The sequence below is a fragment of the Squalius cephalus genome (assembly GCF_949319135.1).
Source record: "Squalius cephalus genome assembly, chromosome: 1".
Lineage (NCBI taxonomy): Eukaryota > Metazoa > Chordata > Actinopteri > Cypriniformes > Leuciscidae > Squalius > Squalius cephalus.
In genome coordinates, this window is record NC_137122.1 from 38,236,701 (window position 1) to 38,254,587 (window position 17,887).

At 37.6% G+C, this 17,887-nt stretch overlaps 3 protein-coding genes across 6 annotated transcripts in view; 2 read left to right on the plus strand and 1 right to left on the minus strand.

Moving 5' to 3' along the window:
* LOC307154338 (uncharacterized protein) overlaps positions 1-2,394 on the plus strand; it is a 35,331-nt gene extending 32,937 nt beyond the window's left edge. Inside the window, exons 19-23 of the mRNA XM_079864181.1 lie at positions 190-483; positions 642-959; positions 1,031-1,342; positions 1,499-1,786; positions 1,908-2,394. Of these exons, the coding sequence (XP_079720307.1) occupies positions 190-483; positions 642-959; positions 1,031-1,342; positions 1,499-1,786; positions 1,908-2,071 (1,376 nt within the window). The 3' untranslated portion in view covers positions 2,072-2,394. The remainder of the gene's footprint in view (positions 1-189; positions 484-641; positions 960-1,030; positions 1,343-1,498; positions 1,787-1,907) is intronic.
* A 2,949-nt stretch (positions 2,395-5,343) lies between these two features.
* On the plus strand, positions 5,344-14,430 carry gtf2f1 (general transcription factor IIF, polypeptide 1). Of its 4 annotated transcripts, none has more exons than XM_079864421.1 (15): positions 5,565-5,606; positions 5,701-5,802; positions 6,479-6,519; positions 6,670-6,716; positions 6,841-6,913; positions 7,028-7,221; positions 8,827-8,997; positions 9,103-9,308; positions 9,384-9,537; positions 9,653-9,711; positions 9,820-9,951; positions 11,009-11,079; positions 11,232-11,379; positions 12,224-12,356; positions 13,685-14,430. In XM_079864421.1, the coding sequence occupies exons 3-15, from the start codon at positions 6,508-6,510 to the stop codon at positions 13,887-13,889; spliced, it is 1,605 nt and encodes a 534-aa protein (XP_079720547.1). In that variant the 5' UTR covers positions 5,565-5,606; positions 5,701-5,802; positions 6,479-6,507; the 3' UTR covers positions 13,890-14,430. The 4 variants fall into 4 exon arrangements, with proteins under 4 accessions (XP_079720545.1, XP_079720546.1, XP_079720547.1 ...); XM_079864422.1 differs by having other exon boundaries at positions 5,575-5,606; positions 5,701-5,859; XM_079864419.1 differs by lacking the exon at positions 5,701-5,802 and having other exon boundaries at positions 5,344-5,606; positions 11,009-11,082.
* A 40-nt stretch (positions 14,431-14,470) lies between these two features.
* Positions 14,471-16,712, minus strand: alkbh7 (alkB homolog 7). Its single transcript, XM_079886795.1, has 4 exons — positions 16,326-16,712; positions 15,255-15,428; positions 15,035-15,159; positions 14,471-14,890 (listed from the first exon to the last, which is right to left on the minus strand). Exons 1-4 carry the CDS (start codon positions 16,605-16,607, stop codon positions 14,770-14,772), a joined length of 702 nt encoding a protein of 233 aa, XP_079742921.1. The 5' UTR covers positions 16,608-16,712; the 3' UTR covers positions 14,471-14,769.
* Between the last annotated feature and the right edge of the window lie 1,175 nt (positions 16,713-17,887).

Here is a 17,887-nt window from a genome sequence, read left to right on the forward strand (position 1 = left end):
AGCAAATGCTGTATACTTATTCTTTATTGTTAGTTCATGTTAACTAATGTAAGCAATTAAAACCTTCTTGTAATATGTTATCATTAATTATATCGGAGACATTAATTCATGGATTGAAATGAATTTTACTAATATATGGATGTATTATGTTTTCTTCACTGGACATTTGATAACTTTTGTTCCCCTTAGATGATCCTACCATAGAGCTTGTTGTTGTTCCCAGTGTGGGTCAATCTAGTTCAGAGCCACAAAGACTGCTGTGTTCTGGAAAAGGATTTGACCTGAAGATCAAGTGGTTTTCAAAATCTACGGAGAAAAATTACACAGCTTTAGAGGTCTCAGTGATGGAAAATGGCTGTGTGAAAGTGGACAGTGAGATATTGGTGCCACAGCAAGAGTGGGATCAAGGGGTCACTTACACCTGTCAAATTATCGATGAACCCAGTGGGAAAACTGCTAATAAAAGCACCAGTATTTGTGCAGGTAAACACGCCATATGTGACTCTCTCTCTCTCTCTCTCTCTCTCTCTCTCATTGCAATGAGGTGCATATATCTGTGCACAATCTTATAATTCATGAAAGAATGTTGTAGTTTCTTCCTTACCTGTAATATCTTAACAAATAAATTTACCGTCCAACAGTGATTTCACCTTCCAGTCAGCAGTCAGCGGTCTACCTTCAAGGTCCTTTAAATCATGTGAGATCTGGCACACCTCTGAATTTGACCTGTTTGATTGTTGGTCAGAATGTCAATTATTTCTCCATCCAATGGAAAGAGAATGGAACCGTTCAAAATAGCTTTCACCAAACACATATAGATCATGCCAATGGTACTCAAAGCAAGAAAAGTATTTTGGAGGTTTCATATAAACAATGGAATAAATATGCTGTCTTTACCTGTGAGGTAAAGCATTTGTGCTCTAATGTCTCACAGCAGCAGAACATCTCAAAAAACAGAGGTAAGCACTCACAGTTCTCAGCCTTCTGTTAAAGAGTTTTATCTTTACTAATTGTTGCCAAATGTTCACAGACCCCAAACAACCCATTGTGAGGATCCTCAGACCCTCAGACAGCGATCTCTCTGGACAAAATCCTAGCCTTCTTTGCTTCATCAACGGTTTCTTCCCATCTGATATCTCTGTGCAGTGGCAACTAAATGGGAAGCAATTCAATGAGTCTCACTTCACTAACAGTCCTGCGGTTGCTCACACTTCAGGAGGTTTTTCAATGCATAGTGCCCTTATATTGCCTGCATCACAGTTGAGAGAAGGCGTGTACTCTTGCATTGTTTCTCATGAGTCATCCCAAAGTCCATTTATCGCAAATTTGGAGAACTTGTACGGTGGGTGCCATCAGATCGATCTATCTATCTTTCTATCTAGAAGACAGTAAATATGAAGATGGCAAATACAACAGAATATATTTGCAATACATATACCTCTCTGTACACTCTATTATCTGATCTGTTTCTCTCACTGTTTTTTATTTATTTATTTAGCCTCTTTGATCCACTCTGCTCCATCTGCAAAGCTACTGCAGGGTGCTAGTGAGCTGGTGTGTCTGGCGTATGGTTTCAGCCCTCCTGCTATCAACATCACCTGGCTGCTTGGAATGGATGAAGTGTCTGCCCACAATGACACCAACCCCGCAAAAGGCCCTGATGGCAAATTTAGTATCCGAAGTCACCTGCAGCTCTTGCCTTCAGATTGGGCACCTGGTGAAGTGTACACATGCAGGGTCACTCATGTAAATGGTACCCAGTTGCTTAACATCTCCAAAAAATCAGGTATGCAATATTTCATGCACTGAAACCAAAGTTTATCAAGGAAATAACTGAGTCAATAAACTTAAGAAATGTCATCATTTTCAAATGTGATCTTATTGTTTCCTCGGTTTGCATTTTACAGCATTATTTGAAGAGGCTATATATATGAATGAGAACAAACCTGAATATATTGTGCAGGATACCATTGAAGAGACCTGGAATATGGCCTGTGCCTTTCTCACCCTCTTCATCCTCTCTCTTCTCTATGGGTGCACAGTGACATTGGTCAAAGTGAAGCCTAAATGAGCAACATTTGGTGTGTGTGTGTGTGTGTGTGTGTTTCATGGCTTCTGGCTTCTTTTGCTTTTAGTTTTTTTAGTTTATTAATTTTCTTTAACTTTTCTTAGCTGTGCAAAAGTGATATGGTACAACTTTTGGCCTTGTGGACATTTAAATGTAATTAAATAAACAAATGTTTTAACACTTTTTACTAATTGATTTAATCTGTCTATTAAGTGTATAAACATATCACAGGAGATTTCTGTCAAAGTTCCACTGTATCTCAAATTGTGCATTGTGAGAACATTCTGTAACAAAATAAAAAAAATTGAAATAAAATTGTGGAACTCAGTTGTTTTGCTAAGGCTAATTTCACTGCCAGAATTTTAGATTTGACCCTGTTTAAAAAATATTTACACACTATTTGAGTAATTTGAGAAATTACAGCTTGAGTGAACATTATGCAAAATAAATAAAAAATATTTTAATTTCACTCTTGATTCAGTAATGTAATAATTCAGATTTTTACGATGGATTTTCATGGTTTAAAATTAAAAGTTTGGGACAACGGATAAAGTATCTAATAGCTAGTAGCTTCACAGAACATTAAGTAAAAAAAAAAAAAAAAAAAAAAAAACGAAACGTGGCACTCTGGTGACTAGGCTACTAGCCAGGGGCCGTATTCACAAAGCATTTTCACTAGGAGTACTCCATAAATCGCACTAAAAGATTTTAGCTAGGAGTTTTCTCTTAAAAGTTATTCACAACGCCTTTCAGACCTACTCTTAGTAAAGAAAAATGACAACTCCTAAACTAAGAGTGAGTCTTCGTTGCTATGGATGACGTCATTACTCATGCACGAGCTTGACTGAAGTGACCACCTTGGCTGATGATTGTAACGCGGGAATGATTCCAAACACCTCCCCTACGATGATGATTGACAGGTGACAGGTCTGAGAATGCGTGCGCTAAGTGCGAAGGACGGAAGATGATGAATAACTGTCAAAAAAATTAGGAGTCCTAAAGTTACGAGTGACATGCCCATTATTTTTAGGAGTTGCTCCTAAATTCGCCAGTTAGGAGCTACTTTTAGCCTTAAAATTCTTTGTGAATACGGCCCCAGAACGGTAAAACACCTTTTACAAACCCATTGCAAATGTTTTATTGAACGTTAAATCTATGCAAATAACTATATCATCTAATAAGATTAAATATCAAGTGCCGGTGTAATCAATTTTCAGGGCATGTTTTGTTTGTTCCATGGCTCAGCTAAACAGGTCAATAAGAGACGATTAACTACTTTTTAATTTTACTAATGTACCATTAAAACATCTACAAATGTATAAAACTTCTAAGAAATGCTCTTAAGAATAGTCTTAAGCTTTGACTTAAGTGTCAGAAAATACTTAGTAAAGAGTAGGACTTTTCTAAGAGTAGGAGACTTTTATAAAGCAGCTAAAAGCAACTTTCAGTAAAGTATAAGACTGATTCTTAAGTGCTGACTGAAGTGGCACTTAAGTGTTGTGAACTAAGGACTACAGTGATGTCAACCCAAAATGGCCGCCCTCAACCACTGAATCAGCCAATAGTGAGCCTGCAAGGGTGAGGTCACTGCAGCATGACACCAATCATTTAATTTTATTATAATAAAATAATTTAATTAAGACACTTTAATATTTAAATTATTTTTTTTTTTTAATGCTTTGCATTGTATAAAATTTTCGCAAATTAGTATTTATGCTGTGGAATCCTCTTCTGTTGATGTGTGTCTCCTCATTTACAATTATGCAAACATGAGTTCCATAAATGGATCCAACAACTCAGGAAAGCCCGAAATACTCATTAAAGTGGCTTTATTTTGCTGCGAGATTTGCAAAGTCAATGAACTGCCATACAGTAGTGGCCAAAAGTCAGGCAAAGGAAAATGATCAGATTCACCCTTTATTCAAATATTAAAAATGTGTTAACGATTTTGTACGTGTATTGTGTAGCTGTGCTTAGAGTCAATTGTTTATTTGTGATAACACAATGAAACATGCCAAATTGTACAGACATAATTTTTAGCCAGGCTGTCAAACAAATGAACAAGAGAGGACAATGAAATATTAATAACTGACTATGTGACAATGTAGCCTATAATTTCTTTTTTCTCCTGTAAGCTTTTTTTTTTTTTTTTAAACCTGTAGCTGTAGTTAGGCCTTTTTTCAACAATATTATTGATCTGCCTGCAATGACACCATTGTCTCTGAACTGAACTGAGCTGAACGAAGACATCACTGTTTTCTCCAGAGCGACTGTATAATGAACTAAATAGATAACTAATGACTAATGAGCTTTTACAATGGAAATGAATCATCATCGAACTTACTTAAGCTGTACAATGGCACTATGTTCTTCTAGAGCTGCTGTACAGCCCAAACTAACTTTGTTGCATTATTTTCCTGTTATCACTTTAAAGCTGCTTTGAAACAATCTGTATTGTAAAAAGCGACTTGACTTGAAATAATTTTGTCAGATAAATATCTTCACTAAGTTTATTTTTATATTTATATATTTTAAAAAAATGTAAATATGAGGGATGAACAAAACACCATTTTCCTCATATTTTGATGGTTTAAGCAAACTTGTAGGGTCATTAAAAAATTAAAAATAAAAACTGCACATCACTTTTAGCCACTACTGTATTTGATGTGGTCAGTGCCACAATAGTGCTATTGAGACCCTGCTTACAGTGGACTGATGAGCTCAAGTCATCACCGGTGCACTGCTGCTTTTTTTCCAGTCAGCAACAATGTAATTATTACTTTCCTTTCATTTCATTGCTATAAAATTTCTTAAAAGTCAGTTCGAAAAAGGATCCCTTGATGATCAAACTTTTATTGTTTGATCAACTCCGTCATCATTTACTGTAACTCCAATACATCATATTTTCATTGAAAAGTGCGTGGCCTCCTCCTCTCTGCAGCCATCTTGTTACTCCTAGGTTAGGAGACCTCTTCAGCTCTCTTAAATAATTTAGGAGCTGAGACCTAGTCTTGACACTTAGGAACCTTTATGAATCATACTTATTCTTAAGTCTAGGAATAAAAGTAAAGTGACGTCATTCTTAGAATTTTGAGAGACTTAAGACTAAAATTTTACTCTGAGTGGCTTCATACATACGGCCCCAGGTAAAACCGTAAAACCCTTAGACACTTGTTCAATGGTTCGCCGCTGGAGGGCGATCTCGTGAGTCCGCATGGTTCATGGTCTAACAGAGATCATCGCCCCCCAGCGGTGAACCATTGAATTTTCGAAACGTTTCGAAACAGTTATGGCGTTACGAAGCCTCATTCAGAGCTCGTTTACGGAAACAATGTGAGTTTGGTAGATTGATACTTATTTTTATTTTTTACAGTCTATGGCTCCGAACCACTGATTCGAAACAAAAGATTTGTAAAGGTTTCGAAGCTTAAACGCACATCACTAGCAGTAACTATTCGGTACAGCAGGTGGCAGTAAGTCTCAATGAAACTAACGACAAGCTCCGAGAAGAAGAATCATCGTTGTGGGGATTGTGTCTGTGAGTGTGAGCTGCTTCCATCTTATCCATAATTTTGTTAGTGTACCTTTTTAAAGAGAGTTTACTATATCTATTTATCGAATTCCCAAATAAGAAACGATATCAGCAGCCAGACGAGGTGCTGGTACAAGTACAAGTACGAGGTACAAGTATTGTTAAGTGGATCATCGGACCTTCTCTATTTGTCCTGTTGAAGGTAACTTACATCCGTTCATACATACATCAACATAGCACAACAACTAAAGATTTTACGGTGAGTTTAGCGCGTTGTCTACCTTAAATGCATACTCTGGATGTTAAATGAATAAAGTCAATGTCGGCGAATTCATCCACTGTAATAAGGATATTGAGAACATGTGCTGTCCACTGCCATTGTCTTTTAAATCAAGACTTTATTAAAGCGTGAATCTAACAATAACAACGTAAGGGAGCCAGTCTGTCGTTAATGGGTTCATTTACCCATGACCTGCTGACTGTTCATTTCCCTCTTTATTAACGTTACATGGCTAACATTACTTAAAAAAAAAAAAAAAAATCATACCAACGTAGAACCATTGAAATGCACATCACAATGTATCATGTGAAAATTACTATTTATCTGAAATTCAAGTTACGTTTTGTATGGACTAGGTAAGTAACACAATCTGTACCATATGCTGTGTACCTTGAAAAAAATATAAATAAATAATACTTATAATAAAGAACACTCATGATACGAAGAATCCAGTCATATCAGCTGCCAAATAAAAATTATGTTTCTTTTAATCAAAGTTTTATTTTACATTGAGCGAGTCGCTTCATGTGGGCCAACATGTTGATCATGACCAGAATTCGGAGGCCCGTTTCAAAGAACTTGTTATATGTTCTTGCAGGTTATTTGGGTACTTCTTGCTCTGCAGTGATGACGTCACTGGTAAGTTGATTTGGCAGAATACAAATTGTGTCATTTTAGAAGTGATGTATACATTTTTATCTATAATATCATCAAACTGTACAGTTCAGCAGTACAAACTCTTAGAAGTATAATTGTCTCTCAGCCCTAAGAGATTGTTCTTGTTTGCAGGGGAGCAGCAGTTCCTCCACAACGGAGTATGTAGTACGAGTTCCTAAGTAAGATTTAAATTATTTAAATTATATTTTATATAATTTCAACTAGAGTGATCTTTGTAAAAAAAAAAGAAAAAGAAAAAAGGGTTTGATATCTGATCTCAGGTCTTCTTACTTTCCCCAACAGAAACACCAGTAAGAAATACAACTTAATGGCTTTCAATGCTGGTGATAAAGTCAGTTGTTCTACATGGACACAGGTAATCTAGCTTTGGCCACTACTTTATTCTATGCCATATTTTCTTTCCTGTCTGTTTCCGTTTGTTTTTTCTTTTTTTAAATTGTGTATCTATCCATCCATCCATCCTGTTTAGGCTCGTATGGAGCGGGACATGAGCAATAGGCGTATATATGGTGAGGAGGAGACTCAGGATGGGGCGGCAGGCAGTGAGTTTGGAAAGAAACAGAGAGAGGAGTCACGGAGAAAGAAGTATGGCATTGTTACGAAGGAGTTCAAGGTGGAGGACCAGCCCTGGATCCTTAAAGTTAATGGCAAGGCAGGAAGAAGGTACATGTCTCTGCTTTTATTCTTTTCGTCTAGTTGCCACTTTCTTGAGTAATTCCTGAGTGTTTAGCTACACGTTCTTAGAATGATTATGCTTAATAAGCAAACAATTGCTGTTCTGTCACATTATTCGATGTTAGGGTCCTATAATTTTCACAATGTGGAAAACATGGACGGAATCGTGGAATCCAGTAATAAAATAGAATTTAAATAGAATTTCGTGGAAGTTGGCAAAATTTGGATGAATAAATCAAAAGTAGGGCTGTACACTTAATAAAATTACAATTATGGACTAGTGTCTATGAATATTACACTGCAAAAAGACTGCAGTGTTTCTCATACATTGATTTATCTGTGGCGGCCCGCCACAATATCAACATTGACTGCCACAAATAGATTTCAGTGCTTCTTATTCATTAACTGGACTGTGGCGCCTGGAAATATATTTAAACTTCTCATAATAACATAAAAGGCCTAGTCTTTTATGAGTACTGTGAATTTGGACATACTTTGTCACATACTGTTTTTCGCCTACTATATAGCAGGGAAGTATGCAATTTCAGATGCAGCTTGTCTGTTAGCGCTGTGCAAAGAGAAGTTTGCACTTGGCTGATGCAATCAGCACGTGATCAGCTCTGTGTTTCAGTTCACTGTGTGTGAATGAATGCAGTGAACTCTAACTGTGTTGAGTTTAGCATGCATTTGGGAACGTAGAGAGCACCAGTTATGCATTATTATTTGATGTTTTACATCAAATGATGATGCTTTACAATGAACTCTGTTAGAGAGCAACATGGCAATTTGTGTCTGTCACTTTTACAACATTTCAAATCCCTCAGTTCTCGCCATCTCCGAAAAGCCAAGCCAGTAGCGATTCTCATTTTATTACGAGCTCTGTCGCGTTCTCTTTTTGCCAGCAGACTCTACTCTGCTCAGTGTTTGTTTTTAAACGTGTGATTCCAATATGTATGCCATTTCCCATGAAAACCATCCTGTCGCATCTAAAATATAAACACTTATAACAGGCTTACCATAGTGAATCAGGGTAAGACAAAAACATGTTTTGAAAGGAGGAGTGATGATGTATTGATGTATTGTACATAGTGTACCTTTAAGGAATACCACACCATTATTCATCCATACTTTAATAAACCTCTGTTGTAGCATTTAGTTTGAAAGGAATTGTTCAAGTTTCACTTGATTACATTTTAAAAGATTCATTAATTTGTTGAAGTGTTATGCATTTATTTGATTACCACAATTTTTGATAACATTTTTATGAAGTAGTAAAACATAGAATCCAGACAAATGAAAACAAACAACACAGAATATCAGAAAGAAATCATACACATTTTATATGCACTGTTATTGTTAATTTTAACAGATTGTTAAAGTTTTATGAATTTCGTTGATTAGATATCCCTTTTGATTATTACAGTTTCATTAAACCACTCATATGGAATGCAGAAAGATTTAAACAGAAAACATGAAATTTGGGAAGAAATAAAACAGAATCCATATGGCCAAGTGTGTTTATTCATGGCGTGAAATGTGTTTATGTGTTGCATTGCCTTTGGACAACACCTCATGTTCCCCTCTACCACTCAGATTCAAGGGTCTGAAAAAAGGCGGAGTCACAGAGAACGCGTCCTACTACATCTTCACGCAGTGTGCCGATGGTGCATTTGAGGCGTTTCCTGTGCACGCCTGGTATAACTTCACACCGCAGGCCAAACACCGCACGCTCACAGCCGAGGAGGCAGAGGAAGAGTGGGGCAGGTGAGGGCAGGTTGAGTGGTTGCGTTCATGGGAATAACCCTGATGGCACTCCTAGAGAAGCAAGTTTGAACCTCAAATATCACATCTGCTTATTTTTGCATATAGGAGGAACAAAGTGGTGAACCACTTCAGTATCATGCTCCAGCGACGTTTCCGAGAACAGGAGCGAGGAGACGATGATGAGGAGGAAGGAGAAAAAGGAGGGAAGAAAAAGAAGAAGAAGGGAGGCAGGGGTGGAGACCTGCGCATACATGACCTCGAGGATGACTTGGAAATGAGCAGCGATGAGAGCGACGGCAGCAATGGAGAAGGTGAGCAAAGGGTCTGAGAGGAAGAGGAGTGTCACATGTAGGACTTTCTGAACTAAATGTCTTCTTTCAATGCAGATGATGAAGCCAAGTCGAAAGGTAAAAATGACAAAGGCCCCAAAGGCAAGGGAAAGAAGAAGAAGAAAAAGGGCAGCGACTTTGAAGGATTCGAGGATAGTGATGATGGCGACTTTGAGGGGTTGGAGGTGGACTACATGTCTGATGAGAGCAGGTGACTCCAATGACGCACAAATCTTTATGCACAGTTACTGTTGCCACATGCAAACAGCCCTATTTTCATGGTCACTGCAGTCTAATCATTCTCATCTTCCTTTTCTTTGCTCTAGTTCTGAAGAAGAGGAGCAAGAGAAGACCAAGCCCAATAAGGGAGAGGATGTCCCTAAAGGTTGGTGACTAAAGGGGTTTCCCCCCTTTGTTTGCAGGAATGTACTTTCATTTAATGCAGATATTTAATTTGAGGCAACTCTGTGAAGCTCTAATGGCTTTCTTTCAGGAATTGATGAAATGTCTGAAAGTGAGGAAGAGAGTGAGGAAGAAAACAAGAATGAGGAAGATGCCAAGGAGGAAGAAGAGGAGGAAGATGGAAAGAAGACACCAGTGCAGGTGGAAAAAAAGAAAAAGAAAGGTAAAATCACTCAAATTGACAATTTCATTGTATTTCACAATGGTGATTATTACATTTATTGAAGTCTAGTTGTGCCACGTAAAAATTAAAATAAAATGGACTCAACCATTAAAAAATTATATAAAGCATTTTTTTAAATGACAGATGCATTTAAAAGCTGACAAAAAATAGACATTCATAACTGTTTAAGTAATGTTTAAAATTTTAGATAAATGCAATAGTAATGCATGAAATAACTTCAAATGCAACTTATAAAATACATTTTAAAAAGCATTACCAAATAGCTTTTCTTAGTGATTTATTTCTGTTTTTGAATGAATATTTTGATCATATTTTTTAATTGTTACTCTTAAAGTGAAAATTTTGTCATAGTTTACTCACCCTCAAGTTGTTCCAAACCTGTATGAGTTTCTTTGTTCTGCTGAACACAGAAGAAGATATTTGGAAGAGTGTTTGTAATCAAACAGATCTCGGGCCCCATTGACTTCCATAGTAGGAAAAAATATATACTATGGTAGTCAATGGGGCCCAAAATCTGTTTGGTTACAAACATTCTTCCAAATATCTTCCTTTGTGTTCAGCAGAACAAAGAAACTCATACAGGTTTGAAACAACTTGAGGGTGAGTAAACGATGATAGAATTTTCATTTTTGGGTGAACTAGCCCTTTAAGGCCCATTTACATGAATGACAATAACTGTAACGATAACAATAAAGATATAGTTTAACATTTTTTTCGAAATGTAAAAGAATGGCAGAGTACACACCACAACTTTAATAATGATGACATAGAAGTGATATTGTTCCAGAATGATTTTTTTTTTCTATCTGATGAATGATAAAAACATTGACAACAAATCAGAATCCATCCTGCTTTAAAAAGAGGCATTTAAACAGCAGACGATAAACTGCAGTGTGCACAAACAAAGTTACCGTTTGTGGATGTTAAAATAGTTATCGTTATTGGTACCTTTTATCGGTATTGTTCTTGGTATTAGTATTACTATTAGTATTGTTGTTTTTTCATTTTGTAAAAATCATTGTGTATGTTGTTTTAGACAGCAGTGGCGAGTCAGACAGTTCCGAGGACAGTGATATTGAAGGAGAGGCAGCTTCAGCACTGTTCATGGTGGTAATGGCCTATATTTGCGTGTATGTGCGTGTGTTTGGGAAAGATAATTGAATGAGAGGGAGAGAGTGAGAGAAGCTGTTGTTGTTTTTCTGATGGGTTTTCATGTGGATCTGTGGTACAGTGCTCTCTTGTTGTCTCCCCTCTCACAGAAGAAGCGCACACCTCCTAAGCGAGGGGGTGGGGGTGGGCGAGGATCAGCAGGTAGTTCAAGAACAGGAAGTCGACCTGGCACACCTTCTATCGACAACGCTGCCACTTCAAACACTCTGCGTGCCGCTGCCAACAAACTGGAACAAGGTACACTCAAAGAAACTCAATTTCAATTAAATTAATTACATGATATGATGATTAGTTAATTGATTTATTCACATATATATAATTGTGGAGAAAAGTAAAAATAGAGTTATTTTATATTATTATATTACAAATTTTTTATTGTATTTTTGTATTTATTTATTTGGTTTAATGCTGTTATTGTTGTTTTTACCTTTTAATCACACTTTGCAGTTAAAGGGATACTCAACCCAAAAATGAAAAAATTTCCTTGTACACACTAATACGTTTTCGTTTGAACACGCATATTTTTCTCTTAGTTTTAGCCTCTGTCCCAGATATACATGACTTTCTTTCCTCAGATAAACACAAACAAAGATTTTTGTCCCTATAACGCAAGTGCACGGAACCTCCAAAGTGAATGCAACGAATAAAATACTATAATTTTCTTTTTTAAACTGAAGCATCACTTCCAGCCGATTGTCATAAGATTTCACGCTTGACATAAATGTCAGCATGTTGTGAAACATGACATAAGCGTGTTGTGAATCTCACACGAGAAGTGCCGCGGAAGCACAGGACCGTCAGTCTTGAGCAGGTTTCACAATGAGCTTGCACATTTATTTTTCTAAAAACCTATAGTTTCTGTCTATCTGAAGAGAGAAAGTCATATACATCTGGGACTGCATGAGGGAAAGTAAATGATGAGAGAATTAATTTTTCGGTGGAGTATTCCCTTAGCGCATTAATACGACATTACGTTATATTATCTGCCTAGTTATATTATTTCATCTTGTCTGTGTCTCTGCACTGCTAAGGTTTAAGCAAAGTTTTTAGCAAACTTAATTTTTACGCTCTTCTGTCTCAGGTAAGCGGCAGACGACAGTACCGAGCTCAGAGACTCCGGCTGCGAAGAGATTAAAGATGGAGCCCAGCCCTCAGAGCTCTTCAGGGAAGAGCACACCCCAACCAGTATCAGGGAAATCCACCCCCAGCTCCAGGTACTTTTTTTTTCTCAAAAGGGGCTTTCGCACCAGAGGAACCTTTTCATAGTTCCTAGAAATAATGGTGGAAGTTCACGGATTTTGGCATGTTCGCACCGCAGGAACTAGGAACGATTTTAGTTTAAGGAATTCCTTTTGGAGGAACTAATTTAGCTCCTACTTTAGAGTAGGGTCTAAACCAGCACTTTAGGAACTATCAGTGACATTAGTGTACGCTGAGTGGCCGAACGCACGCGAATCACCAGCACCCGCCATTTTTTAAAAAAGCTGTTTAAACGCACAGATTATAGCCTATATATTTACTCCACACACTAACTCTACAAACATGGAAAACCGTGACAGATGGGCCTCTTAACCTTAATGCTGAAGAGAAAATCCAACGCAACTTTGAAGTATAGCCTATGCCAAACATGATTATGTATTTCTGCTCAGCCAGCAACACTGGACAGCAACCACACGGCATAAACTAAATGTAAACGTAAACTAATGAACACGGAGAATGCGAGCACTGCTCAGGCTCCAGCGCCGTCAAAATAAAGGTCTGTCGCGCCATCAAAATAAGTCACAACAACATGGTGCGAATGCAATCAGGAAAATGTTCCTAAGGGAACCATTCGTTCTTGAGGAACCAACCTGGTGGCTAGTTCCTAGAACTTTCTGGTGCGAAAGCCCCTTATTGTCAGCATGAAACAATTCTTACCTATTGTTATATATATCCAAGTTAAACGGCTTCTCGAACAAGAAAAAAATGTAGGGTGGGGCATGATTTTGTCCATTGGAAATTGATTGGATCGTTGGATGGTTGTGGTTTGCTACTGCTGTGACGTCATGCGAGTGACGGGTTGTTTCACCATTGCACCAGTAAACGGATCATCAGTGAAGAGATGTCACTGGAAGAGGGATGGGAACTTATTTTGATGAAAGATTTGGAGGGCACATTCATTTTATTTCATGGTGAATTTAAACCTTCCCTAGAGACTCTCCAGATTCAGACAATCTTCAGCTCACTTTTTTCCCCAGCTATGGGTCCCATCTTTTCTCCATTATCCTGCTGTGCAGTCCATTTCCTCTATTCAGTGAAACTTGGACCCAGTTACACTTACATTAAACCATGCAGTGCTGTAGTAACAGTATGCCACTGTGTGTGTATTACACCCATAATTCAGAGTTTATGCTAAATCTCAACACATCACACATCTCCAACGTATTGCATACCTATTTTTCCCTCCGAATTGCAGACAAGTTCTGCCATAGTCACAAACCATATTATGTCTTGCTTATTTCATCAGGCATAAATAAAATCCATTCTTCCATCTCCCCTTTAGTGATGTACAGCTGACAGAGGATGCCGTGCGCAGGTATCTCATCAGGAAGCCCATGACCACTAAAGACCTGCTGAAGAAGTTCCAGACTAAGCGCACAGGCCTCAGCAGCGAGCAGACAGTCAACGTGCTTGCCCAGATCTTGAAGAGGCTTAACCCAGAGAGGAAGAACATCAATGAGAAGATGCACTTCTACCTCACTGAGTGAACCCAACCAAGGAGAGAGTGAAACACTGAGCGCCCATCACCAGCAGCCTCTCCTTTTAGAATACAGCTTATTTAGTTCAAGACCTATTTGGTCCGAAACTTCCTGATTTTCTTGCTGTCATTTTGCTTTTAATCATCCAGCATTTATTAACAGTAGTTCTTAAATACTGTTAATTGAGTTACAGATGAGAGCGCTGGAGGTCTAAAGAGTAAAACGATGAAGAAAATGGTGAGAAGAAAGATAGGAGTATGTTTTTGTATATTATAACGGATATTGGAAAGATGTGTTTGTAAATTTCACTTGCCTCTTAATGACAAGTTTAGTATCAGAGAGACACTGCGTAAACACCCTTCTTTCAAGATTCTTTTCAAGAAAACTGATGAATTTTGAAAGGGACTCTATCCAGAGAATGCAGCTGCAGTTGTGGCTTTTATTGCACATTGATTTCTTATTTAACTGCACTGTTTAAAAGCTGTAAATGTTACAACTTTTGCAGGAGTTTTTTTCTCCTTGGTAGTACATTAAATTTGTTTAGAATGAATACCAGTGTTTGTGCTCATTTGTTATAAATGCAATATTCTATGCAATAGTATTTTTTTATTTGAAGAAAGCCACAATAGTGGGTAGCAGAAAATATTTATTCATAGACATTATAAATAGAAGCAGTTTCAATGATTTTCCTTTTCTCATTTTACATTATAAATTTCATAAGTCATATCCCTCCCCTTCATAATACTCCAGAGGTATTTAAACCACATTTCAGTGAGCTGAATGTTACCAAGTAATGCTACCAGTTGTTTCCACGTTTTATTTGTGGTTATTCCTGGAAAAATGCAGTGTTTCCAAGACAGGTGCTATGATCAGTCCAGTCTTAATTCCTTTACACAGGCAGGTTTCGACAGATCACAGAGATGCGGCGATGACGTGGAATCTTGTGTCCTGAGAAAAAGGAATCTTGATCTTTCAGGATTTCATGGGTGAATTTAAAACGAGCATCATCCCTGTTGATATAAACAAAAAGTGTTTTACAATTTTTGAAATAATGTTCACATTTTGTGGTAAGCAAAATGTAGTTGACATGTAGTTGTTCTGTGGCTGCAAATTATGTAAATAACAAGAAAAAATGAAATATGTTGGGTAACTACCTTAATATATAAAGTGAGCGCCGGCTCAGAAGCAAGTCCACCCAATCTGTGGAATTATTTTCTGGTACCAGACGCATAATACTATCGGATAACAGGCTCAGCCCTGCAATAGTGCTTCCGCAGAACTGACAAGAGAAAGCAACGTTCATGGAGAACAGAGATAATGTACAAATAACTTAACTGTGGAGAACGATACTGTACAAATAACTCAGAGGCAGACCTTCACACTGTCAATGTGGGGTTTGATATAGCCCTCTTTGTCCAGGTCCAGAACATGAATCGGCCCGAGCAGTGGACTGCCTTCAGGAAATGCAACTACTCTCACCCGCCTCAAGATGCTTTCACACTTAACTCCCCACTGCAGCCGTTCTGTTTCTCTGTAGCCGTGGATAGCCTGAGTGGGAAAGAGATTAAGGGTGATGCACAGCCTGATGCGTGTTCAAATCCTGGAGGGCCACGTTCCTGACTTTCTTTCAGACATGCTTGATTCATAATGTCTCTGATGAGTGAGAGCATAGTAAGAGCATTTGACCAAGGAATTGGAAGATGGGGTGAAAGTAGTTAATAGCCAAACAGCAGAAATGTTACAAATACAACATACTAGAAATATGTTTACAACATTATTTGGTATTAGCAACACGAGTTGCATTTAATAAATAGGTATATTTTTTACTATGTGTAAAAACATGTCAATTAATTTGTGTTGTTTAATGAATATGCAAGTTGTTTAAGATTTAAATTATTTTTTTTCAACAAATTGAACTAGTCCACGTGAAATACGTAATACACGAAAAACGAAATAAAGTCCCGCCTTTGTTTTTCTATGGCAGTATTTATTTATTTTTTTGGTGGAGGGTGGGTGAATTGAGTTGCACTACCAAATGACAGAAACGATTGTTTCCAAGCAGGTTTCCCAAACACTTTCCTCTGTTCCGTTCTTCAGAAGTAGCCCCGCCCCAAACTCACGGCATTGGAAGAGAGCTGACTGATTGGTCTTTATTGGCCAACGCGCGGTTCGCGCTCAAATTCTGCTTTCAGGGCTTTTCCTACACATAATTATTTCAACGTTTTCAAGAAGCAGGTTGTGGGTTCACTTGAAAGGTACAGGTAGGTCGTAACTAAACTCAAGAAGCATTACCCATGGCCTACTACCAGTAGTACTACTAACGTTAAGCAGCAATCATAAACAACTGTTAAGTTAAAATACCAGTAACAGTTACGTTTTGCCATGAAATGACGTTGGATGTCAGTATGTACACAGTATAGCTAGAAACACGTACGTGTTACTTACATCGTCCCAGTGGTCAAATTCATATCGCTTTTTTCTAAGGCCTGGTTCTACTTCTTTAAAAATTGCATTCTCCTCTTCTTCGCTGATGAAGTTCTGCCTAACTTCAACTTGTCCACGCACGGCGGACAGAATTTCCTGAGACGATCCACACAACCATTTACACTCCTCTTTGCACTCGGGCCCTTTTCGTAGTGCCGAGTTATCCGTTGAAAACCTATACAATAGGGGGCATTGGAGAGATTTCCTCTGTACTTGTTTCCCTACTCTAATTAGCAGTGTCATACTGTCGAGGACATATGAGGACGCCTTTAAAACAGACAATATCCACAATTTCAGCGGACCGGTGTCTCTACTGTCAATGACAAGGCGCCATTTTTAATTCGCTAAGAATTCTGGGACTTGAAGTATTTCACTCAATCCTCTTTATTCGAGCAGTAGTCTACCATTATATTGTGCTCAACGAAAAAAAAAAAATCCGATTTTATGGGAAATTGTAAATGTAAGCAGCAATTGTAATCCAGTAAAAATGCTAATTTTAGAAGTTAAGTTACACAACTAAATAAAAATAATTTTAATTTTACAAATATTATTTCATTAGTTTTAGAACTGTGTTATTTATTTTGCAAATGGAGCTGCTTGCAGCTACATACCTAAACGAGTTTCATTTGCGCAATGCAGTTTTCATTGAGTCAAGACAACATGACACTAATCTAATTTCTAATTGCAATGCCGCAATTTGTACACTAGGGGGCACCATATGACTGTTGCTAGCTGTGATAAATACAGGGGAAAAACCTGTAATTTTCAAATTGATGCCAAGGTATCAACAATATAAGTACGGAGCAAAATATAAAAAGTACATAATAAAATAGCAATGAAAGCAAAACATCAATTATAAATACACAATACTTTGAAGGTCAACAAGAGGTGACGTCACCCAACATCGCTTATAGCACCTTTAAACATTTTCAAGTATAGCCTATGCTTTAGCCGGGTATAATCTATGTAATAATTTGAATGAGATTTCTTGGTAACACTTTATTTTACAGTGTCCTTGTTACATGTTACATGTACTTACCATAGTAATAACAGTAACTTATGCATAATTACATGCAACTAACCCTAAACCAAATCCTAATCCTACCCTAACCCTATAGTAAGTTCATATAGTTAATTATTATTACTCACTACTTAAATGTAGTTACATTGTAACAATGACACCTCAAAATAAAGTGTAACTGATTTCTTTAACCTTGTTAGTTAATATGCATTTCAAAGGCACAGTCCAAACTTTTTTCCAATTAATTTAGTCAACAAAGTTCTCCCAATATGACACCGCATGTGGAATTGTTACAAGCTCCTTTTTGGAAAAGAGACCTAATTCTAAAGTTAGGTGATTAAAAGAAACACATGTATTGTATATTTTCTCCCGTCTCTTCCTATTTCCTTCCTCTGCTAATATCTCACCTGTCCAAAAGTGTCACAATACAATCCAAATCAATTTCTAAATGCCCCCCCCCCCCCCCCCCCCCTTCAGATTATGTCACTGTTCTTTTAGACGT